The 24,277-nt window shown below is 44.2% G+C and overlaps 1 protein-coding gene across 1 annotated transcript in view; it reads left to right on the top strand.

Moving 5' to 3' along the window:
- LOC133169132 (latent-transforming growth factor beta-binding protein 2-like) overlaps nt 1–24,277 on the top strand; it is a 50,697-nt gene that overhangs the window by 16,689 nt on the left and 9,731 nt on the right. Inside the window, exons 4-29 of the mRNA XM_061301058.1 lie at nt 3,010–3,236; nt 3,855–4,043; nt 5,272–5,472; nt 5,549–5,826; nt 6,467–6,569; nt 12,021–12,095; nt 13,993–14,115; nt 14,658–14,822; nt 16,050–16,346; nt 16,423–16,442; nt 16,511–16,547; nt 16,928–16,987; nt 17,156–17,284; nt 17,346–17,474; nt 17,553–17,672; nt 17,745–17,864; nt 19,781–19,900; nt 20,049–20,171; nt 20,244–20,369; nt 20,429–20,554; nt 20,698–20,823; nt 20,955–21,080; nt 21,469–21,594; nt 22,454–22,579; nt 22,754–22,873; nt 23,833–23,955. Of these exons, the coding sequence (XP_061157042.1) occupies nt 3,010–3,236; nt 3,855–4,043; nt 5,272–5,472; nt 5,549–5,826; nt 6,467–6,569; nt 12,021–12,095; nt 13,993–14,115; nt 14,658–14,822; nt 16,050–16,346; nt 16,423–16,442; nt 16,511–16,547; nt 16,928–16,987; nt 17,156–17,284; nt 17,346–17,474; nt 17,553–17,672; nt 17,745–17,864; nt 19,781–19,900; nt 20,049–20,171; nt 20,244–20,369; nt 20,429–20,554; nt 20,698–20,823; nt 20,955–21,080; nt 21,469–21,594; nt 22,454–22,579; nt 22,754–22,873; nt 23,833–23,955 (3,515 nt within the window). The remainder of the gene's footprint in view (nt 1–3,009; nt 3,237–3,854; nt 4,044–5,271; nt 5,473–5,548; nt 5,827–6,466; nt 6,570–12,020; nt 12,096–13,992; nt 14,116–14,657; nt 14,823–16,049; nt 16,347–16,422; nt 16,443–16,510; nt 16,548–16,927; nt 16,988–17,155; nt 17,285–17,345; nt 17,475–17,552; nt 17,673–17,744; nt 17,865–19,780; nt 19,901–20,048; nt 20,172–20,243; nt 20,370–20,428; nt 20,555–20,697; nt 20,824–20,954; nt 21,081–21,468; nt 21,595–22,453; nt 22,580–22,753; nt 22,874–23,832; nt 23,956–24,277) is intronic.

Below are 24,277 nucleotides of genomic sequence, written 5' to 3'. Positions count from 1 at the left end.
AAACATGTTTTGTCTTGATACTTTGAGCTGAAAATGGAAAACTTAAGTTTCAAACAAATATCTTAAATGCAATTTCACTTCAGGTCACCGAGACGAATCCATTCGTTATCGAGTTCTGTGTTATGATCCAGACTGGGATGCCCATTCCAGACACTTTTTCCAGCTGTCAGACTCTCTTGTTTAGACAGAATGTTCGGAGCCAAATGACTCGATCCTACATCCAGGCGAGCTTCTTATTTATATCAGTCTATTTTCTGCAATGTCTTCTATAAACTTGCAACCCGAGCTATTAGACATGGTTTTGGATGAGGCCACTTTCAAACAAATGTACTGTAGGAAAAAGTAGGTCGTACATCTGAAGTGTATTTGCTGACAAAAAACATTGATGTCAAATGGAAATTTATTAGGAGAGACAGGAATAAAAGCCACCAGACTGGGTTGTGAATAAATTAATCAACGTGGGCGCAGAATTCATTGGGTAAGGTCGAATCCATGGAGATGCAAACAATTCCTTGGTGTCTTTGGACTGAATCGGCTCATCGGAAGAATCCAGAATTTTTCTGTTCATCCATTTCCCGGTATCACGACAATTTGTGCGGTCCAAGTCAACTGAAATGGGTTTTACCGGCAGCCAATAAAGCAAAGCACCTAACCAAATAGTTTGACACGTCCCAGCCTTTGGTGCAGGTTCAACAAAACTTCAAAGCGCAACTACGATTTGGCTTGCAAGTGTAGCGCGTTGAACACAATTTCACACATAGTTTACGTTTATTATCAGCAGAAGCTGTTTTTCAAGCTTTATTTGAACTCCTCTTCCAGTTCTCAGACCTGGACTGCTTTCCAGCCCCATCTGGGTTTAAGACCTGAGTCTGGAACTGCCATTCGGGCTGCCTGTTATGTCTTCACGAGTGGCGAGCATCCGCATGCTGTAATACCAAAACAAGTTCAAAGATATTCGCTGTGACTGAACGCCAAGTCATGGTTGTGCAATGAGCTGGAAGATTTACAGTCCCGGTCGTTGCCGACTGTAAATTCTTGGCTCTTATTGTGATTTGTAATTTCCGTAAATGTGATGAGGTTTAATAGCTTTCCGTATGATGAGTGAAAGAGGACCCGACCGATAGCGTGATGTCTTGGAGACCTTCTTTGCAATCAAATATCAAAAGAGAGAAGAGAATTAAGATCATTTGTATGGACTGAGTTTTTTTTTTTTTTTAAGGATTTTACCTTTATAATGGATACGAAATTCATTTTTTAAAAAGATGATTGTGATTATTGGAAAAAAAAAACAATTACCGATTAATTACACGATTAATTGAATAAATGTTAAAATAACATCTTCCCCCTCAATGGATTTCCATCACATTTCCTTTGTAACATCGACTCTAATAGATAAGCTGGGCTAGTGGTCAAGCATGCAACATCTTCTGTTTGGTGTAATTGACCGTAACTGCTCGGAAACACGAGCTTGTTTTACTTCCAGCAGACACAGAGCGGAATAATCCGTCTATGAACCGCACGTGCTCACATTTAGCAGCTTATTCATCGGGATCATCGGGGATTTAATTGAACATGTATGGCCACCATTTGATACCCCAAACATTTTTCCATGTGCCTTTTAAAATCAAGCTCAGTGTAATCTTGGCCAAGGTCTTATGATTGCTTTTAAGTCACCCAGAGCAAGAAGTTAGTCGAGGCCTGCCGATGACATCCAGCTTGCTCTTAGCGTCCGATGGGGAAGTTGTGAGCTCATGTTGGAAAGAAGTCACTTCGCCATTGGAAGTCAGCGACATCTGGCTAAGCCCAGGAAGAAAGGCAGGATGCGTGCGAGCCAGGTATCATTGTAAACGATGGAAAAAGCTCATCATGCTTTGGAGCGCACGACAGAGCACCGTTAGCGTTCCGCCTTCTCTGGCGTCCCCGCCTTGACTCGAGCACCTTGTGTTTCCCGGTGTCATATCCTAATCCGTGGGAGCCGCCCATGGAGGTTCAGGATCTAGGTCAGCAGCTGTCAACTCCAGTCTGCCGCCTTTCCAAAACGATGACGCAAGAGAACATTATCAAATGTTTATCTGACTCTCTTTCCCTTTCATTTCTTCTTCCCGACAGCAACGGGGCGGCGCTTTCTGGTCTGCTCTGTTTAGAAAAAGTCATGCATTGACTTGGGTGTACATTTAGCACAGTTGTGATAAATTATCTCTTACCAACATTCTCATCTGACGGGAAGATTTATGGTTTAATTACCGTGCAAGGTCCTTGGTGTACTTTGCAGAATTGATCTGGTCTTCCTGGTCAGTATCTTGATCTGGAGGATCCAGATGTTTTTTTTTTGCAAGGATGAAAAGTTCCTAAGCCTCGACAGCTCAGGTAGAAGTGTCTGCCTGACTGTCTGAGGCACGCGACTCCCCCACGTCGCTCACATGAGCTCAGCTTCCAGGTCGCACAACACGGACTCAAGTAATTGACCCAAATCAAAACGCTGGGGGGAAAAAAAATGCCCGCCCGGGGTCAAGCTTTGTTCTTCGACCCTAGTTTTAATACTTCCTCTGGCCTTCAGTCCAGACAAGTTCATTATCTAGTCAAGCAGAGTAAATAGGTACGCTAACGTAGGCCTCATGGTAATATCGTTTCCTCTGCGGGATCGGGATCGTTTTTCTCAGATAATTTTCTCGTCTAAGTGATGAATTATCTTTTCTTACCAAATGTCTTTTGTGTCATGAAAAAGAATTTGGGCGGATGAGTAAGGGTCACGGCTTCCTGACCTGCAGCAGATGTTAGTTGCGACAACTCTGCTTCTATTCTCGATTTAATTTGTACAAATTGATTAATTAAGATGAGTTATGACCTAAGACATCTCTCAGGGATATTATTTTCTGTCGCGCAGGCTCTCCACGCTTAAACCGATTTCACGCTGATGCACACGCAACGCCGATTCGACGATACATGTGTGGGATGTTCGCTTTGCTCCGAAGTCATATATTTGCCGTCTTGTGATGATGTGACTGACAGGACCCAAGTGAGACGGGGACCCCCTGACTCCTCCCCTCAGCTGACGGGGACCTCCCGTACCGTCAAGCGTTATCCGTCATCCTCTGGGCCCATCACCTCCAACGCGCTGCCCGGCGGCAACGCCCACGCAAATGAGCACGGGAACTCCCATGGACAAAGACACGGGCATGACTACTTTCACAGGACGACCAGTAACAACCAATTCAACAATGTGCTGTCGCCAGCAGGTAAAACAAAAAAAGCCGTTGAAATAAATGCACACTTGACATTTTTGCCCGGCCTTGGCACGTCAAAACAAACAACAGGTCCAAATACATCCCGACACATCCTGCTGTGTCATTCCAAACCAGAACATGGGCCATAAAAATAAAAATACTGGCAGAATCCCAAACTGTACTTCACGCCTGCTCATCTGTATTCTTGCTTCTGCCGAAGAGTCTAAACACTTATTGGCACTCTGCCTAGTCTCCCATAAAGAATATACTTAAAGTTCTTTTTATTAGATCACTTTAAAATAAAGTCAAGAGTAGCAGCGGTATGCTTGTTGGTCACTCTCACCTCTCTTTGCCCTCTTCACTCATTCACCCATCTGAAACACCCTCTCGCAAAGATAAAGGCCTTACTGTATCTGCTGTGCGAATGTTGGCCGGCCGGCCGGTAGTTGCTCATTTGACTTCCAGCGTGCCAATGGTGATTATCGGTACACGCCCTTGCGCGTTTATAAACTGCCCGTCACTTTCCCGAGAGATGAGCAGAGTGTCGCAGTGAGGAAGGAGGCATGGAGATCTCCTCTGCTTTCATTCTGATCGTGCTCCTTCTCAAACGGATGTGCGTGTGCATTCCAGGAGCTAACCTCACCTCTAACTTGGACCGCATAAAGATTGTTTTCACGCCCACCACGTGCCGGCGGGTGTGCGGCAACGGACGCTGCTACAATAGTTGCGAGAAAGGAGACGTGACCACCGTCTACAGCGAGACTTCGCAGCAACTGCAGCAACAGCAGCAACAGCCAAAGACGTCGGGCTTTCGACTCTGTGAGTCTTCATCTTCTTTTCCCTTGGCTGGTTCTCTAATTCTCACACACACTCCCAATATCTTCTTTTTTTTTTTATTTTACACGGTGAGCTTGACAAAATGGGTTCCCAGTGTCATGCTGTCTATTCTGAATACCAAAACTCAGAGAGTAGGAGATAGAAAAGAAAAAAAATCTGAACTGTCAAAAAGAAATTGAGGATGGAGTAGAGCAGATTAAAAGCAGGGTCTGTAAAGAAGGACTAATCTCCCCAAACACATTTAAGAGATGGTGGTCCCACGCCCCCACCACTTACCCCCAACTCTTTGCGGTTCGCACCTCGCCGTTTAACCATTTAACACGCTCACCGGGAGAGCGCGCTAGTTTGAAAGATGAGAACGGCCAGTATGAACAGGGATTACATCAAATTTATCCACAGTAGTGTCCCTGGGAAGGGAGAAAGGTGGTCAACACCAAGGTCAAGGGTCGCGAACCTGCGTGTTTTTATTTCTTCAGTCGCAAAAGTCCTGCTAAGGCTCAGACTAATTACCGCTTGTGGATTAGCGGTGACGGGTACCACACACATACAAGGCCTTAATGGTTACATAAAAACAGGTGAACAATCTCGCCTATACGAATGAGCTGTCTTGATTTTGAATTCAATATTTTCAGCATCTCGGCAGCAACGTCATATTCCTGCCACCTCCCCCCCTTTGAGAATCATTTTTATTTCCCTGTCAGTCTCCATTAGGTCAAAGTCAAACATGTATCAAAAGGCGGTGGTGTGCTTCCTGTTATCACTTGGCCGTGCGTTTTCATCAAGGAATGTCAAGAGGACGACAAACAATTAGCTCATGCTTTTGTTATGCTCCCTACGCAGTAAAAAAAAAAAGAGCCCGGCTTGGGTAATTATAACAGACTCCCTTGTGCACAGCACTTGGAAACATGACATCACATGGGGTCCATGTCCGTTTATAGACAAACATCAGCATGTTCCGTTTGGTCATTTGAGTGTTTTTTTTTTTTTTGGAGCGGACACATAAATACTGCGCGAGGTCTATGAATAGTTTCAGCTCCGGGCGGGACTGGCCCGACGAGTGCAGACTCGTTCTGAAAGAATTTAATAGCCCCCTTGAGCTGATACGATAGCCAGCATATCTAATCAAAGGAGGCCTTCCCCTACTCCTGAACAGTAACATTGCTGATAACCCTGAAAAACCGATACAATTGTTTTGTCTTGTCCTCCGCAGTCTTTTGTCAGATCCCCTGTCGGAACGGAGGCCGTTGCATTGGCAGGGACCAATGTTGGTGTCCGTCCAACTCAACCGGGAAGTTTTGTCACTTGCCGGCTCAGCCTCACACGAAACCCGCCGTTCATAAGGACTCTAGAAACTCCGGACACAAATCTCCTTCCCATTCCACGTACACGCTGCCGCTTTCCAATCAACAAGGTACTCCATGTGATACTCAATAAAAACTTAAATACGCCAGACCAGCAGCTGTAAAATTCGTATTTGTCTTTCCCAGCATCACTTCACCCATCCTTGGTCAAGGTCCACATCCAGCACCCGCCGGAAGCCGAGGTCCACGTCCACCAAGTGGCTCGGGTCCAACCTGGCCAGCGGTTGCCTGCCACCGAGGGGGCTCACTCCGTCCAGCAACGCTCTCAGCCTGGCAACGGCCACGAGCTCACCGTCGAACACGGCGGCAGACACGTACACACCGGCGAGGACGATTACGCTAGAACACAGCATCGTCAGAACGGACATGTGGGAAGGTGCTTCCAGGAGACTGTTGACGGACAGGTAAGATTAACACCAACACAAAACCTGGCTGAAAACCCTCGACCACATTACAGTAAACTATGTTGCTAACCATAACAGGAGCACCTATCAAGGCATCATGCTATATAAACTGTTCAAACATAATGCTCCAACATATCTGTTTCACATGTTGCCGGCTATTTCCCGTTTCAAATTTTCTTTTGGAGCTCGTTCTATCGGGCCCAAAGTTTTGTTTCGGAAATTTTTGGACGATGATTTCTGACGAAATGGTCATGATCCAGAGTTAGTCACACTGGACTTGTGTCTCCAGCCTGACACGAATGTTTGTGTGTATTAGATTACATCTCCCATTTTCCACAGTTGTCGTCACTTCTCTTGCCAGAGTAGCCGTTTGGTGCTTTTGCGAAAGAATGATTTCTGTGTTTTCACTTATGTTTCGTAAATCTCCGCTGGCCAAAATCCACTCAGTTCAGCAAGGAATTTCTCCTAATTAGCCAAATGTCCACGATCCAATTGCCAGGAGGTCCATGCTTGATAGTTACTGAAACTAGTCAAACTAAGGTCTTCGTGTTCTCGCTACACTTGTAGATTCTACAATTTTGCATAGCCAATTATTGCCAAACTTGTTTCCGATATTTACCACCGATGCGTTTTTTTGCAGTGTGGAAATCCTCTGCCGGGCTTAACCAAGCAAGATGACTGCTGTGGCAGCGTGGGAGCCTCCTGGGGTCTTAACAAGTGCCACAAGTGTCCAAGCAAACCAGGTAAGCCACCACTGACCAATAGCAACTGGATTGAAAGGTCACATGACCCAAAGAGATAAACACCATCATCTGGTGGCTTACACACATTTGCTACATTTGTGTTTAAATGGAGCCATTTTTACCAGCTGTGATGTTTCAAAGCAAACAAGACCACACAGATGGAGGAGTGAGTCGCCTGGTTGTCCATGTTGCGTTCATTTCACAATTGGGTCCACTGTCGGAGTTTTTGCATATTTTTGCTGTGGCTAAACCAAAACCAGTTCTAGAATGGTTGCCTAAAGACAGTTGTGAAGTGTACTTTATGAATGATAAACACATGGAAATGCCAGGTGGATCTTGTTGTGGCCATTTACAAGCAAGCCTTTTGTATATTTTTATGTAGTGATATTAATTTGTTCATATTCTGCTTTTGTATACAAACACCAAAAAAAACGCAAGCCACAATTTGCCCCCCTTTTTTTTTTAAATGCAGTTTCCTTTCCAGATTTTTGTTTATTGTTGGCTTTTTGGTCAGTGGTCTAATTTAGTTGTTTCTAATCGGTAGCGATTCAAAGCATTTATCACCGATTTAAAGACTACCGAGAACCGGGGAGTGCGAATAATTAACGCAGTCAGTCGTTGTTAGCTTTCCGAAACGACTGCGTAACTTGACTATCCCCAGAGTTGTAAAAATCAAGTTTTTTTTCTTCTATAAAAACTTGGAAAGCATATGAAAGTACGAAGATGCTGGTGCTAGCAAGCACCACCCAGCCTGCGGGCATAACGAAGCGGTCGTTGAGGAAATGAACACGCGTGATTCATCTGCTTTCCAAGTCGAGCTGCGGTAGGTTTGAGACACAGCAGCAGGCTGGTTGCATGCTGACAAGCTGGGTGGGCGGCGACACCTCAAACTGTACACAGAGACTCTTACTCGACCTGACAGTCCTGTGTGTTTTGCAAGGGAAAGGGGCGGGGCTTAATCGCGTCCCCACACCGAAGCAAGCAAAGCAGCAATAGTGGCATCAGCCAAAGCCACAAATGTCGGTTGGCTGTCAAAGTCCTTAAGCTGTGTTTAATATCTTCTTAATCAGAAGCAGACATCATCCCTCTGCCTCCCCTTCCATCCATCATGGATCTATTCTTTCCTCCTATATCGCTCAGCTCCAGTCAACACTTTTCCCTGAGCTCACAGATGTTCTCCTCCGGTGCTTTGAAGTTCCAACTAGAAGCACAAGGGCTCACTCTTCTTCATCATGTTGGCGGTATACTGTCGGCCCGGGTCACACGGAAAATGAGAAGGAAAATGAAGTCATATAAAGCTTTAATAAGAAAAGTGCTTCGAATTCCTGAGTGTTATTGTTCTCACTTTAGAAACTTGGCGAGATGTTTAAGGTGCATTCCTCCAAGCGTGGCCTGCGGTTGACAGGAGCAATATGGAACCAAGGGGGAGAAAATGGCCCCTGAAAAATGTTGTTGCTCTTTTGTTCTGTTTCAATGTGAAAGGGTCAGTTGTCAGTTTGCGATATGGGATGAGACTCGGCGAATTTTAGGGCTCTCCTGCGGGTCCGGTTTTATCCTCAAGAGAAAATGAATCCTTTAAAAGCTCCGAGCCAGGATTGTGTTGCGATGATTATATCGGAATGTTTTTTAATAAATCTATATCAGGTTCCTTCAGTAAACTTTTCACATTCACAACTATTGGAATTCCACAATCCATTTTTCTCTTCATCTGTCAATGCTGGGCAGGTTCCCTGTTTGAGACGCTCCCATGGATGAGATGATGGGAAGTCTCATGGAAGATCAGACGTTAAGGAACCACCACACCCATTTAAACCATGGCTCGGTCTACCCCACTGGGTCTTCCTCGTGTCATGGCCCTTCCATCCAACTCGCCCCTTTCCAGAATTTGGGAGTTGCCCGGTTTCGTCACTCACTCCTCAGGCGGCCTCACATTATGTCAGAAATTGCCCGTTGGTGTATGACGTAAGATTCACATCTACATCCTTCCATGTGAACTCTACTCAGTTCCTCAGTCATGGTTTCTAACCTTCATGGAAAGAGCCAAATTCTGTTTGGAACTGCTTTTGATTCCGCTTTGATCAATCAAACACTTGTAAATGGCCAACAAAAACCAGAGGTGCTACAATTTGGTGTGGGAAATAAGCAAGCAAAGAAACAGATGCCTTGGAATTATTCCACAGCAGCTTCCAATTTAGATTTGATAAAGACCTCAAATCCCGTTGGTAGTGTTGACTTGCTAATGTATCACCGTGCGCTTAATGAGGACTCCGAGTCTTACCGCAACGAGAAATAAAATCTGATATATTTTCATACTGGTTTTGTATTTCGTAATTGGATGCATGCGATGTTGATCAAATTTTTATGAGGAATTTACCCCTGGCATGTCTTGCTTTGGAGCCATCCCAGGTGGTTAATGCGCCACAGTGAATTGGAGATTAGGGAGGAATGTCGGTCTGTTTTGAATGCGACTTTGCACACCCGTCAACATTAGGCTTGGAACATACTTTCCGCTCAAGATATATGAAAACGACTACGGAAGTTGTTATTTTGGAGGAGATACATCCCATGCGTTATCTCTGGTGTTAAAATGTGGCACCAAGTAAAGTTGATGGAAAGCAGCCGTGCAAATCATCATTGCGTGTTGGCGCGTGCCAGGGAGACTTTAAAAGCAAACAGCTTTCCTTCGAGCTGTTCCCTCCAATCAAATGTTGACTCCAAGGCCAAGAGGAGAAGGCTTTGGCATCTGACGGGGGTCAAAAGACTTAATCCGTTCATTGATTAGGGTGCTGAGTGTGCCCCTTGTTTCCTTTGTGCGCCACCAGTTTGTTCCATGGCAGTTTGTCAGGAAGCAAATTACCGGAAAAGGGTCCAGGGGAGGTCTTGGCTAGGAAAATTTTCCAAGAAAGAGGCCCTCAATGGAATAGTTTGACTTTCTCCAGTTCCTTTAGATCATAGGTGTCAAACTCGAGGCACGGGGGCCAGACACGGCCCGCCACATCATTTTATGTGGCCCACGAAGACAAATTATCGACTTCATGTGTCAATACTAAAGTTACAATTTATTTTGCATCTTTTAGAAATATATGGATCTGCAGCTAGATCCACAGAAACATTGATGAAGGTTCTTCGAGTCGTGCCGTGACCTGACCGTATCAGCGAATCACGAGACTACATTCTAGCCAGGGTGGTCCCGCAGAAAGACTGAATTAAAAGGCCATTTTAGTATAGCTGAAATCCCCATGTGAGCATAAAATCCATCTCCTTTCTCAGCCCCTTACTTGTATTTTGCATAAGACGTCCTTTCATTTGCTCAATAGGGTCGTCCCTGATCCGAAAAACAGATTTAGGACCGAGCCGCCAATCAGGGAGCTCCAAGGGATGTGAATTACAAGTCAGCGAATCCAACCAAATATTATTCAACAGTTGCCAGTGGCATTCACGACACAATTGAATGGAGACAGACAAAATTAGTGAGGGGTGACAAAGTCTTTTGTTAATCGGGGGCTAAATGGATGGACAACAATTGGAAGTGTTTCTCTGTACATTCAGTGGATACAGACCGGTACCGCGTCTCGACTCATTGTAACCAAGGGCGACGCTAATGATGCACAGCTTGAGCTCACTCTTGCAAGTGGCTGCCTGTGAAACTCCGCACAGACATTTTCGACTCAAACGATGGTAGGTGCCAGCGTGAGACGGCACGCATCATTAAGTGATCCGAAAACAAGGTCGGCCTTAGATTTGTGTACCGCACCAGAAACAACTCGGCCTTATTTTTGCAGCATTAGACTCAACTTAACAAAACAATAAGGAAGCTCACGACGAGACGTCTACAGTCTAAATCAGGGGTGTCAAACTCATTTTTGTCACCGACTGCATCGGAGTGCCATTATGACCCAAATAATGAACGTCTCATATAGTATAGGCTACACAACAAACTGATGAATAAAAATTGCTAGAAACTATTTTTTAAAGTAAGGTTTTTGTATTGACGCAAAGTCGATGCAGAATTTCTATTTGCCCGCCAAATATAATGACACTGCGGGCCATATTTGGCCCACGGGCCATAGTTTGACACCCCTGGTCTAAATGTTCATCAGTTGGATTTTCAGGATTTTAATAACCCCAAAAGGAACTCACTGAACTGAAGCAAACATTTCTTGATGCAACGCCCGTAGGTTCACGTTCATGACCATTTCAGATACATGTCAAAGTTGCTCCTGGAAGAGATAGCAGCCTCCTTTGTATTAATAAGCTTCATTGAGACAGACCGACCTCTCCCACTGGGTTTCCCTTGGCATGTGCGCCCCGCTGTCACTCACGCCAGACTTTCCCTGATCCCGTCCCTGCAGGAGGGCATGCCCAGCACCCGACCACAACAGCTCATTACTCGGAAACTTTGCAGGCGGATTAGGCTGGTGTGGAGGAACATGATGCGGTGGGCAGACAGGAGTGCGGGCGTCACTCTGACACAGACCCTTTCTTTTTTTCACCATGCCCCCTTCATACTGACCCACTTCTGCTCTGTCAAACCTTCAGGTGTGCTGAACCCGCTTGGTCCACTGGGTCACAGTGGGAACAAAACACTTTTATTCCCAGGAAGATTCTATTTGGCACATTCCAGACACTCCTGGGAGAGTGGCACAGATTCATGATTTGGAATTAATCATTGGGGGACAATTCCAGGAACTAAATTACTATTATTATTATTATTATTAATATTAATATTATTACATTTATATAAAATGTCACTTTATTATTATTTTTATTATTATTATTATTATTATTATAGACTTTATTCACATAGTTGCATCTATTCACTTTTTTAAGTCAAAATTTATTTTCAAATATCACATGGTCATTTTTTTCTTCTCGATTCTCAAACGTGTCTGCCCGAGCTCGGATCCGACAGTGATGACAAGAAGGACAGAATTACATAACGATTACTTTGGAAGAAGCTTGCAATATTGTGACTCATTTTGCATGACTCAAGAGCAAGATAAAAGACGTTCTTCTGTAATTGTTTTAATGTGTTGGAAACATGCATACACACACGGTGTGACTTTTTTTGCTTTTTGAATGACCACATTGACCTGTCCGCTGGCGAGTGACTAATGACCTGATGTTTTCCAACCATCTATCACCGACAATACGGCCGCACTGGGGCACGAACCAAGTGCTGATTTATTTACCGCAGCCCTCCTTTAATACTTTCATATGGAAACAAACTATTCTGTTCGATGGCAGCGCTGTCATATTAAAAAAAAAACCTTCAACGGGGTTCCATTAGCATCTGTTCACTCACTCCCGTGTGGCCCAGCTGTGGGTCGCCTCATTTTTTCTGTTGCCAAGATGCTCACATCTGCAAGTTATATGTTCCTCTCGCTCACGATGAATGCGATGCTTTGTGTTCTTGCATCCTTTAAAATATCGTTTTTTTTCTCTCCGCAGCGTATGCGGTGATCGCAAACGGACAAGTGGAATGTCCTGTCGGATTTAAAAGGATGAACGTGACGCACTGTCAAGGTAAGAACCAAACCGCTGAGTTCTGTAGGAGATGGAAAAAAAAAAATCCATATGTTTTCTACATACGGACCCCTCCGAGGACTTTCGTTTTTCTTCCCGTGTGTTCGGCCCCTGTGGCGCAGAGGTCAAGACCACAATTAGCCTTTCTTCAGCAGCCTTTGATTGAGTTCACTTTAAGTATGTCGACTTATGTGTCGGTTTGGCCCACACGAGTCGTCGAGGAGATGCGATGTGACTTGCTAGCTTGTCCATCCATCTGTTAAAAAAAACAACATCAAGTCACTCCTGGAAAAGAAAACAGCAGATTTCGCTTCATCACAACATCCCAGAGGGGGGATGGCTGTCAAGTGTCTGCTAGGTCAGGTCCAAAAGAGCCACACATGGTGCCCAATGTGTGGACATGGAAGCAGTCTGACCATTTAAAATAAAAAACTTCAATATTGGAGCCATTTGGGATATTTATTGAAATAAAAAAAAACGTTCTGAGGTCTTCAAGCAGGTGCTAGTTTTCAGGTTGGATCTCAGATCTGCTTTATTGGTCACAGCTCAAAGGGTTTGACCGAAAAAAGAAATAAAACTTTTTTTTGTAGACAAGGGCACATTTGTCTTTCAAGCAGGTAAAATAATGTATCTTTAATACAGTCATGCTTTCCCTATGCGATGGTTTCAAGATGTTCCTCCATTGCAGCTGCTTATTTCTTTAATTACAAAAGCAGCCGAGCTGCCAGTACCAACCCCCCCCCCCCAATGTATTTTCTTTGGACCGTCTAATGTCCCTTTCAGCTGTTGCTTCATTCCCAGAGGCTTTGCTGCAAGTGCCAATGAGATTTCTTTTTTTTTTCTAAATAATTTTTTACTTTATTATTAAAATTGTGCCGACTAGCTTGCCAACTTCGACCTTCGCCTCCATCTCACTACCGCTGCATTCCTCGTTTTCCGTCTCGAACGATGCACTTTTGCCCCCATAACGTACGTCTATACTTTTAGTAATTGTCTTATCCCGCCTTTGGCTAAAACAGTTAATAGCCAATTTCCTTTACAGCGCTCCTATGTAATACTACAGGTGGACATTTTTTTTTTTTTAATAATAATAGTTAAGAATGTAAGGTCAGAAGACACCATCTCGACCTTTCACAAATACTTGATTAATTCCATTAATTACATCTGTCTCGCATTGAAAGTCAAAAATGATGTTGAGATTAGTGCAAGTCAGGACAGGGTGTCATTGAAAGTCAACGTCAATCCCAGTCAACCCAGCAGCAGACTGTAACAATAGCGCTAATCTCAAACTCCACCAAACGGTGGATTAGAGACCCCATGTGACGAAAGGCTGAGCCCAATCCTGACCTGAACTCTGACCAGAAAACATACTGCTTGAACTTTACATTTGCACAGTCCAGCGGGACTACAATGGCTAAAATAAATTAAGTGTCTGACTCCCGGCTCCTGGCTGGTACTTTAACTTGTTTTATTGCCTCTGGAGCTGAACTGGGACTCGGCTGGTCAGTGAGTGAGAAAAACAAAGCCTCCCTGACCTGGGATGTGTAAAGCATCCACTTCTGCATGTCTCTCCTGCTTTTAAAATGAATGAGCGTCAATTCCTCCGTGCATGTGTTTTCTTCACGTCATCACTCCTCCTGTATTTCATACCGTTAGGTAACTTCAAGCATTCCACTCGTCATCACCTCCAAGCAGCTGGCATTTTTTTTGTAACGATACAATATTTTGTCACCTTTTCCAACGATTCCTAAAACTTACATCATTGTTGGTCTTGACGGCTTTGCATACTCAATGTAAAAGAAATGTGATATTCATTTCCAGGAGATGGTTTGCAGTTCCAACATTGCCTGTCAGGATGAAACAAAGCTTCAAGGCTAACGTTTTGCATATTTTACAGATATCAATGAGTGCCTGCTGCCGGGAATCTGCAAGAATGCAGAGTGTCTCAATACCAAAGGAAGCTACAGGTGCACGTGTAAGCCTGGTTTCATGTTGGACCCTGCCAGAAGTCATTGCGTCTGTAAGTATCCAAAATTGGAGGTGGCAGTCGTTTGGCCCGGAAGATGTGTACGCTTGGGAACTGGCCGACAGCAAGGATTCTTATGATGTATTAACAAGTCCCTAGTTTGAACATTTTCCATTTCAATGATATCATAGCTTGCAATCTAATGGGGAGGTTTATTTAATGTGCAACGATTAATTGATTAATCGATGATTGTTATTTATAATCGATGAATTGTTTGGATATTTTTCTCAATTCGGAATTGGCCAAATGCTTTGAATTTCAGCTTCAGTAAATGTTATCTAAGTTCTGTAGCAGATGCTTGATTTTTGTGTGGAATCAAAATATAAAATTTCATTTTACTATGGAAAATAATGATCAACATTTCTGACTGTTCTTTTACCATATCCAAAACTGAATCATTAATTTCGATTTCACTTTAAGACAGGATTTGAAGTAACAGCTTGGATTTTTCTTTTTGTAAATCCAATTCCTTGATTAATCGGCAACATAATCGGCAAATGAATCGAAATAATCCTGATGATGTACTATCTCCGCAGCTGACAAGGCCGTTTCAGACCAGAAGGCGTTTTGCTACAGATCGGTGTCAGCAGGAGCATGTTCGCTGCCACTTTCTCAACACATCACCAAGCAGATCTGCTGCTGCAGCCGCGTGGGCAAAGCCTGGGGAGATGGCTGCGATCGCTGCCCTTTGCCCGAATCAGGTATGTGGCTCCACACAAATATTCGACAAGGTCATGTACTCAATCTACAAACACATCCCGTCTTGAGTTTTGCATATTTGCTTAGTTGCTGATGTTTGTAGCTCTAAAATGCTACTCGTGAAGGTTGTCAGTGTTTTTGAAAGCCATCTCAAAGAACGATGAATTGAGACGTTCAGTCAGTCAACACCTTTCTCGTCTGCCAGCTTTTGCAAATGAGTTCGGAATAATCACAATTTGTTTGAAGTGGAAAAAGACCAAAAGCATAACAGTTGTCATATTTTGGAGGCCGTACAAGAGTGGGAGTCAGTTTTAGGGTTATCGCTCATGTCCACTGAGAGAAACTCAGAAACAGAAAAAAGATAGCTTAGCCAAAAGAAACATGGGAAACTGTCAACATTTTTGTCATACAAACCCGTCATTTGAGATTTCACGGGGAGAACTGTATGATTTCGCCAGTGATTTTAAAGAATCGTCATAGATCAAATATCATAGACCTCCATGATGTTGCTTTGACCAGGACTGACAAGTAGCCTCTGATCTCTTAGATCCTGGCTTTTGTATGGACTGACAAAGAGCTAGTCATGATCCGAACAAAGCACTCGGGCTTATTCCTTGTGACCAGGTAACAAGATCCTGCCGACTTTTATACCAACTTTCACCTTAGCTACGGTGTGGTGTGCTGCGGATTATATCAAGGCTGATTTTCATCCACACCTTCATCAGTCAGTCAGTCAGTCCCTCCTTTACCTTCTTCATATTTAGCTGTCTCGACGTTTTTCCAGATTCCTTGGGCATTAGGTTGCGCGTCTTAGGTCAAATAGAGGACAGTGCACTTCTAGCTTGTAATGGATTCACCATCTCTGAGGTTCGCTGGGCTCCGACTGTCTGTCGAGTTTGCAATTATCAGCAAGGGGGTCAGTGAGTACTTTGGGATCCTCTGAGGCTATTTGGGTATGCAAATGTATTTCCAAAAACCCTTTTGTTGGTTGCTCTCACTGAGTCTTCCATTACATTGTCATAGAAAATTACGCAAATGGAATTTAAAGATGAAATATGAATCACACCTTGTAAGTCTATTGTGGTATTATTTGGAAGCTGGAACACAACCTGAGACTTGGTCAGGACTAAGACTGAGGAGTTGAGGACCATGTCGTCTATCATCCTGCAAACTCGATCAATTTTCAGAATCTTGACCCAGTTTTTGCTACCATGTTTTCCTCCATACAGATCATTTCAAGGAGATCTGCCCAGTCGGTCACGGATACACCTACTCCCGCTCCGATGTTCAGATTTCCTTGCGGCAGCTGGGCCGGGATGATCTTCAGAGTACCGGTTTGTCCTGGGAGGAGCAGAACCCAACATATCCTCAGCTGCCATCCTCCCAGCCTCAATATCCCATTTACCCACAAAGTCCGCAAATACCCCAATGGCCCGAGTATCCAGAGTTACCCCGGCGCCCGATCGATCCGCACCAACCTCACCATCCCTTAATCCCAGACAGAGAAACATCTCGACAGCCTGAAGGTGAAAAGAACATGTTGATAAATGCAATGGCATCGAGGTTACTAATTATCTTCCTCTTCTTGTCTTCTCCTGCCAGATGTGGAAATTCAAAGACCGGTAAGTTCTTCCTTTTGTAAAGGTGTTAATTTACCCGACATGTGTCTGAATGTGTGTTTGTTTTTCAGCCAGCTGTTGTGACGGACTCGCCATCCAAATATCCTGGTATTATTTTTAACATTGTAATATAGTTTATTTCTCAAGATCAAGAAACAACTATGATTTATTGTCATTTCTATCTGAAGATATATTGGATGTTTTGATTCAACGCAGTATTTCCAGTTACGCTCTTTACATGCTCTGCTCTGGCGCCAGCAAAAACACAGACGGTCCAATTTTAACATTTCTAATTCTGCTATTGTACTCTTTTAACTCGAAGAAAAGTCGGGATCGTTTTTCTTTTCAAGTCGCCTGTCGAGTGACAGCTCAAGCAGTAGAATTTTGTAGAATAAGCAATGCGTAATTTAGGCAGAGCGTTGGTGGTTGTGTCCTTTTATACTGGACCCAAATACATCATAGCTAACATTATTCTTCCCTCCTTCCAGAAGTTTCTCCAAACTCACCAGCCAAGCCTGATCCAAAGGAAACAGCCCACACAGACTCAGGTAAAATTTATATTATAAAATCCAAGTAAAACAGCATGATGGCTCCCATAGAGACTTTTTTTTTGGGTCACACTTCACAGCATCTACCATCATAATAAGTCAGCCATATTGTTGTTTGGTTGAGACCCGACTGAGCGAGCTCATTACACATTTTTTTTTGCCTTTTAGGAAGTTTTGACAAGTGTGCAACCACTCCATCCATTTGTGGCCATGGGAAATGCATCCCTGTGCAGAGTGGTTACACTTGCCATTGTGAAGCAGGATTTCAACTCAATGCTCTACAGACCACCTGTATAGGTGAGTACCTGGAAGATGGAAAAATGATCAATGTGAGCTGACTTTCTGTTGCTGTCTGTAGACGTGAATGAGTGTGAGGATGAGCCATGTGATGGAAAAGGGATTTGTACGAACAACTATGGCTCCTACAGTTGTCAATGCTTCAGCGGATACAGCCAAGCCATCACTCAAAACAGGAAGTTCTGTCAAGGTAAGCTGTGATCTTCTTTGGGATGTGCTTTTGAAAATTACATTTTTATTTATTTATTTTTGCTTTCTTACCTTGCAGATATTAATGAGTGCAGCATGCCCAACAAATGCCAGAGTGGTCGCTGCATCAACACGGAAGGATCTTATACTTGTGAATGTGACAACGGTTTTGCCAAGTCTTGGAGAGACCAATGCGAAGGTGATCCGGTTGTTCGCACGCTTCGTGCTCGATAACGGCTAAACGTTCATGTCGTCTTCCATTTTTTTATAGATGTGGATGAGTGTCAGGATCCAAGCACTTGTCCTGATGGTGGTTGTGTTAATACTGTGGGCTCCTTTCACTGCCGGGTTTGTGGCACCGGCTTCAGGCCAACCAGCAATGGATGCGCAGGTAAGGTTACATAAGCGTATCATCACAAAAATGTTTTTATGTGATTTTTTTTTCTAATTATGTTAAAAAAAACATCATATTTTTGCAGATAAAACAAGAATTGTGTTGACAATGTTGTCCGTATGGGAAAACTATCAGAAATCTTTATTCACCAAATGTTGTGTAAGCGTTCTGTGAGACCGCCGCAATTTATTTTTTTTTCTTCAAACTTCTGAAAAGCATTGGGTTACATTTAAAAGCGGCGTTTTCCTAATGGAATTGCCAGACCCAACTGATGGCGACAAGCCCCGGCGGTAATGACCTGCCGACAGTCTGTGATCCAACATTGGTTTGATTAAATCGCGTTTAGTTTTTTTTTTAAAAAGCGCGATGACTGCTCATGTGTTTAAATGTATCGAGAATACATTTGTGCGTCGACTTCAGACAAGCTCGCCGTGTATGTTTTATGTCCGCCGTGCAGCGATATAAGGCCGACGTGACAGGTTCGAAAACCACAGCGATGACGGCTAGATCGCCCCGCCCCTTTCTGGGTCCATTCAGTTCCTTCATGTATGAAATATCAGCTCAGCAGCCCCGCGGTAATATCCACAATATTATTTAAACATCTTCCCGTGTTATTGTTTATCTTCTGATATCAGCGGCCCCCGAAAAAGAAAAAATTGTTTATAATACTTCAATTCGGTAGAGTCCAAATATTTTCTCTCGGCCACAGCTTTGAACAAACAGCATGTTATTGTTGGAGAGCTCTGACCACTGTACAGTTGGGCCCGCTGGAAGCCGGCAGGATTTGATTAGCAGGGATTGGGTGAGGGGACCGGGCAGTCACTGGAGATGTATGAGGAGGGTCGAACGGTCAACTCCCGACTGTGAAGAGGTCGGGACTTGCAAACAAATCTTCTCACTCAACCGCCGTGTTCTCTCGCTGTGGTCTATTAGATTTGAACGCACGTATGGTTGCTTTGAAGCTATTAAGACTCAACCCCAATGTGGCCCGGTTACATAACAACCCGATCGGTGTGACTTACCACATCCCCTTTTCGTGACCTTACACCACCTTTAATATGTTTGGAAAGCCGAGCTCCTGGCTTCGAGGATTCCAGACGTGAAAAAAAATGGAGACTAAATGAAAATGACTCCAAGTGTTTCTTTGGTGCATCATCTAATTGCCGTGTTTCCACGCAGAACTCCTCGTGAACTACTTTGTTAATCTGTAGCAATCTGGGAAGAATAAATAGGAGCTGAGAGGTTAAAGGTAAACATTTTGTCAACTTAATCCACATGCGGGCCTAACTGGCGCTGCTCCGGGATAAACAGGCGGCTTTCCAGTTTTCGCTTCAACCTTCTGACGGGAGGACGGCAATTTGCGTCCAATTGGCCGGGTCGCCGATAAGCTTAATTGCCGTCGTGATAGTGAACAGCTCCATTGCCTTGTCAGTGTTGATCAAACGGCCGTATGACTGCATCGGGCCAGAAAAAACTCAATCCGTGACATTCTTCTCTGTTTTAATTCCATGCATCACCTCGTCGTATTGTTCTTTCTCCAGCTCCTTTGCAGATGAACGAGCACCCTTCCTATGTGTGTTATGTAACGTCCACTCCTCTGACTTTGCTTTTTTCTTTTTTCCCCCCACATAATCCTGCCACATTATTGTTGTTAACCCTTGACAAAAAATTCCGCTACAAAACACAAGGTTTTTCCCACAAGTAGTAAAGTGGAATATCGTTAAAAGCCTTAATGAGTATTGGGTCTGTTTAAAAAAGTAATTTTTTATTTTTTTTTTACACGCATGATACTTTCCCTTTTTTGCGCAGTATAACAACCAGAGTGGATATCAACATTTTGGCAAACAACTTTTATGGTTTCAAACCCCCCCCCAAGACTGACAATAACTTTCCTGACCCCGCCGTTTCCGCAGATATAAACGAATGCTTGAACCAAAACATATGCGGCCACGGAAGGTGTGTCAACAGCCAGGGCTCCTATAGGTGCAATTGTTTCCAAGGATACAAACTCGCGCTGGACAACGTATGCCAAGGTAAGTCATCAGCGGCGAGATCTGTGACAAGCTGTGTAAAAAGTTTCCACGCGTGCTACTGAAGAAGCTCCATGGCAAATTTGAAGCTTTTATAAAAAAAAAAAAGTTATAAAAAGTTTTTTATTTTTCCACTTTTTCTTATCTCCAGATGTGAACGAGTGTCTGCTTCCCGGGATGTGCCTTCACGGACATTGCGTGAATCTGGAGGGTACCCACAGATGTACTTGTAACCATGGTTACCAAGTCACCCCGGACGACAAAACCTGCGAAGGTCTGTTGTGTATTTCATCACACGATTTACACGTATAACCAAATCAAACTAAATTTTTTTTCCTCTCTTTAGATATCGATGAGTGCGCATCTGGTAAAAAGTGTCCTGAAGGAATTTGCGTCAACACGCCAGGTTCCTTTACATGCCAGAGTTGTAATCCTGGTTTTGAACCATCAGCAGATGGGCTGAGATGTGAAGGTACAATTGAATAATTAGCAACCAAAAGCGACAATATGGCTAAGTGTGTTTGTTTGCAGATGTGGACGAGTGTTCCCAAGGCGACTGGTGTCTCGGCGGCGTGTGCGCCAACACGGCTGGCTCGTACACCTGCACCAGGTGTAAAGCGGGTTACAAAGTGACTCCGGATCGACGCCGATGTGAAGGTAAGCTCCGAGAAAACCATTTATTCTCTCCTTTGACACATACCGGGCGCCTTGACAAAATAAGCTTCGCATTCAACCCGAGAATTCTTTTCACGAGTGAGGTCCAAACATGTCCCGCGATGTTTTTGTTGTGATCCGCCCAGATATCGACGAATGCCAGTCGTTGTCGACCTGCTCCAACGGCATCTGTCTAAACTCCGAGGGTTCTTACACCTGCGAGAACTGCCCGGCGGGCTACACGGTGTCGTATGACGGAGAACTTTGTGAAGGTCGGTAACTCAGCACGTTCATTTTTAACTTTTGCTCTTCATACTAACACTGGAGAAGATCTGGATTAGATGTTTTTGTTGGCGGAAGAGATTCCCGCTTTTTTCTCATATCCTGTTCTGTTTGGTGCCAGATATTAACGAGTGCGCGCTGCCTACGACGTGCCCCCGGGGAACATGTACAAACACAGAAGGTTCCTACACATGTGTCAGCTGTCAGCCTGGGTACAGAATCTCCGAGGATAGACAGCAGTGCGATGGTGAGATTTTTGGCTACCCGGCCGGATGTTGGCTCGGTTCATGTTTGTTTACTCGCACGCAGATGTTTGTCTCCAGCGGGATTAATGTGTCAATGGATTCGATCTGGTTCAGGTTTGCCGACGTCCCGTCTCTCAGACATCACATCATAGCCGGCTGATCAAGCTCATTGCCCCCGAGCGCTGATTATTTAACCCTTGCTCAAAAACAAATACACATCTGTCTCAGAATAGCGCATGATGTCTTCGGATAACGGAATGATCCACGTGTTGACGTTTCCGAGCTTGGCTGATTTTTAATTTCGCTGATTTGAACAGGCAGGATGTTTTTGGTTCACGCCAGAGATGGCAATCTGGGTTATGATGTGTCCATTCGTTTTTTTGTATCCAGATGTGGATGAATGCTTGGTCGCTAACGTGTGCCCGGACCAGCTGTGCTCAAACACTCCCGGATCTTATACCTGCACGAGCTGCAGCTCCGGCTTGCAGCTGTCTCAGGACGGTGATGGCTGCGAGGGTAAACCGACCTTTCATGATGTCACCAGAGTCATTATCTAACCGGATCTAAGCCGACGTAAAAAAAAAAATTACTCTAGACCCTCAACTTGATTACAGTTTGCCGAAATACGTCACGATTTATGAGATCAACGGAATCCAACGTCTGACCAAACCAGTGAGGTTAGCTTCGCTATGACTTCATGAGAACGACAAAACCGGATGATTGTTTAATTCAAATGTGGCCTGGGTTATTCACATACACTCTTGTGTGTTTTTTAATGGAAGTGGGGCTCTAGCCCGAGAGGATGATCTTTCCCCCCACTGATGTATGTTTCTGCGCTGGGAAAAAGTTTCACAAAACAACCTCGGGTCCAAGTCCGCCTCTGATAGGATTTAAATGATACGATGGAAAATATTAAGGCCTTAATTTGAAATTAAGTCAACCGCCGTGCATCCTTCCTCCGTAAGCTCGCTATGTGGAACTCCCTCCGTTCACCCAAAGGCAAAACTGAGCCATCACTTAACGGTGGCCCGCACTTTCTTTTCCCCCTCGAAAGAATCTAATCCGTGCTGCTCTGTGGAATTTTCAGCGATCGCATAACAGCCATCTCGGTCACTGTTTGTTTCTCCAGAAATGACACACCACCTGCGATAGCTTGCTGTTTTGCGCCCGACGATCGTCTTGCGTACTTATCTTTCCGTCCTTTTTTAATAAAACAGTCAGCGCGATCAAATTAAGCGAGATTTACTTAACCGAGCCTAATGCTTTGCACTTGTGCTGAAGCTCGACTCTTCCGTTAATAATATTAGCAGACGGGGAAGATATAGCATTTCCACAATCTGGATTCTTAATTTTTTTATTTTTCGTTGTCTCTCAGATATCGACGAGTGCCAGACACCAGGGCTGTGTCCGGCGGGCTTTTGCATCAACACGGAGGGCTCCTACTCATGTCTGACCTTTGACCCCGGCTTTACCGTGGCACCCGTCGGCCGCGCGTGCGAAGGTACGCCATCATTTCTACTTGAGCTTCCATCATTTCCAAGACTAGCAATCATTTCAATGGGTACCCTGTTGATTAGTACCAGAAGATCTTCCTTAAGACGACAAAACATTTGGAAAAGAACACAGCTGGTCGGACTATGTCATGGTCATGACGTGTTTGTCTGTTTGGACACAGATGGAAACCAATGTGAGAACACAAGTCGGTGTGTGGGAGGTCAGTGCACCAACAACGTTGGATCTTTCGGTTTCACGTGCCCTGACGGCCTGGAGGTAATCGATGGGACCTCCTGCAGAGGTAAGCACATTCCGGGGAAGGACAGGGTCCCCAATATAGTTTTTATACTATAAGCTTGCCCAAAGAATTTCTAGTTAGCTCCGAGAACTGAGGCACTCAGTCCAATCATTCTGTTTTAATTGCCCATAACCTCAGCATCAATCTCACCAGCGGGCTTTCAGTTTTATATTATTCCAGCCGCACCCAACGACCGAGCACTCACAGCTCTGGGGGAAATAATGTTGCTTTGTAATCCGTTAGCTTCTCTTTTCAGCAAATTTGCTGTCAAAATAATTTAAAAGGATTTGACTGGAATGTTTGAATTGAAGCCGTTGTTATTTCGGGAGTGTCTTTGCCAATACGGTAAAGGGTGAAGTTAGATGAATGATGCCCGTGGGGATGGGCTGGTCCCCTTGGTCCGGGTTCTTGGATTTGCTAGTGAGCTATTTGCCTTGGGAGATATTCCCACTGAGGTTTTGGAAGATTGCTTACCAGCCTGCGTCAGCTACTTTGGCTGTCCGCCCACAACAAACGGCGGACACTGATTATCATATTAATCAGACGTTGTCTCCTTATTTTTTTTTTGCTGGCACGGATGACGTCTACCAATTTGAAAATTCTCGCCAAAGAAAGATGTCACAAAAAGTATATCGACTTAAATAACAAGATCATTTTTTGGAAAACAGAATTCCTCCTCACCTCCCGTCTCTATACAGCACGATTTATGCTGTAATGCTGCAATTATCCAACATTGTGCATTTCATCAAGCATGTAGCATTCATTAGCAACATTTATGACTCAACGGTAGATATATTTACTTTTCTTCCTTTTGCGCCAGTATACCTTCACATGATCCAAATATGCGTCTCATGTTCAAACAGATTGCGCAAGTTTATTTTGTAATATAAACCAATGTTCTCTGTAGACTCATGGAGTTACATTTTGTGATGGAATAAATCTCGTTTTTCTTTCCATCATAGATGTGGACGAGTGTAGCAAAGACAACATATGCACTCGGGGACAATGCCTCAATACTGAGGGAAGTTTCATGTGCTTATGCGAAGCCGGTTTCAAGTACAGCGAGGAGACGGCTGACTGTGAAGGTAAGACAGCTACGATTTATTTTAATCAGTTCAATATAGGGCTATTACATCATAGAAGTGTCCAAGTGGCATAAAGTAGCGAGGGGGGGGTTCCCGAATGACATGGTGAGTTTCTTCCACCCCCCCAAAAAAAAGCGTGAATGACCCCATTGTGAGCAGGAGCTGTTTTCTCCCTCTGGAACATCTCCTTTGCAAGTTCTTTGGTTGCTGTGATAATATTGTTCTTGGCCATCCCTCTTGCCTGCCGCGTTCACCGAGGACAGCTACACCGCAGGCTTCCTGGATGACTCCAGTTGTGTAGCTAACACTTGAAGCAGAAGAT

Source organism: Syngnathus typhle, linkage group LG16 (genome assembly GCF_033458585.1).
Source record: "Syngnathus typhle isolate RoL2023-S1 ecotype Sweden linkage group LG16, RoL_Styp_1.0, whole genome shotgun sequence".
NCBI classification, from domain to species: domain Eukaryota; kingdom Metazoa; phylum Chordata; class Actinopteri; order Syngnathiformes; family Syngnathidae; genus Syngnathus; species Syngnathus typhle.
This window is presented reverse-complemented; position numbering and strand designations above follow the sequence as displayed.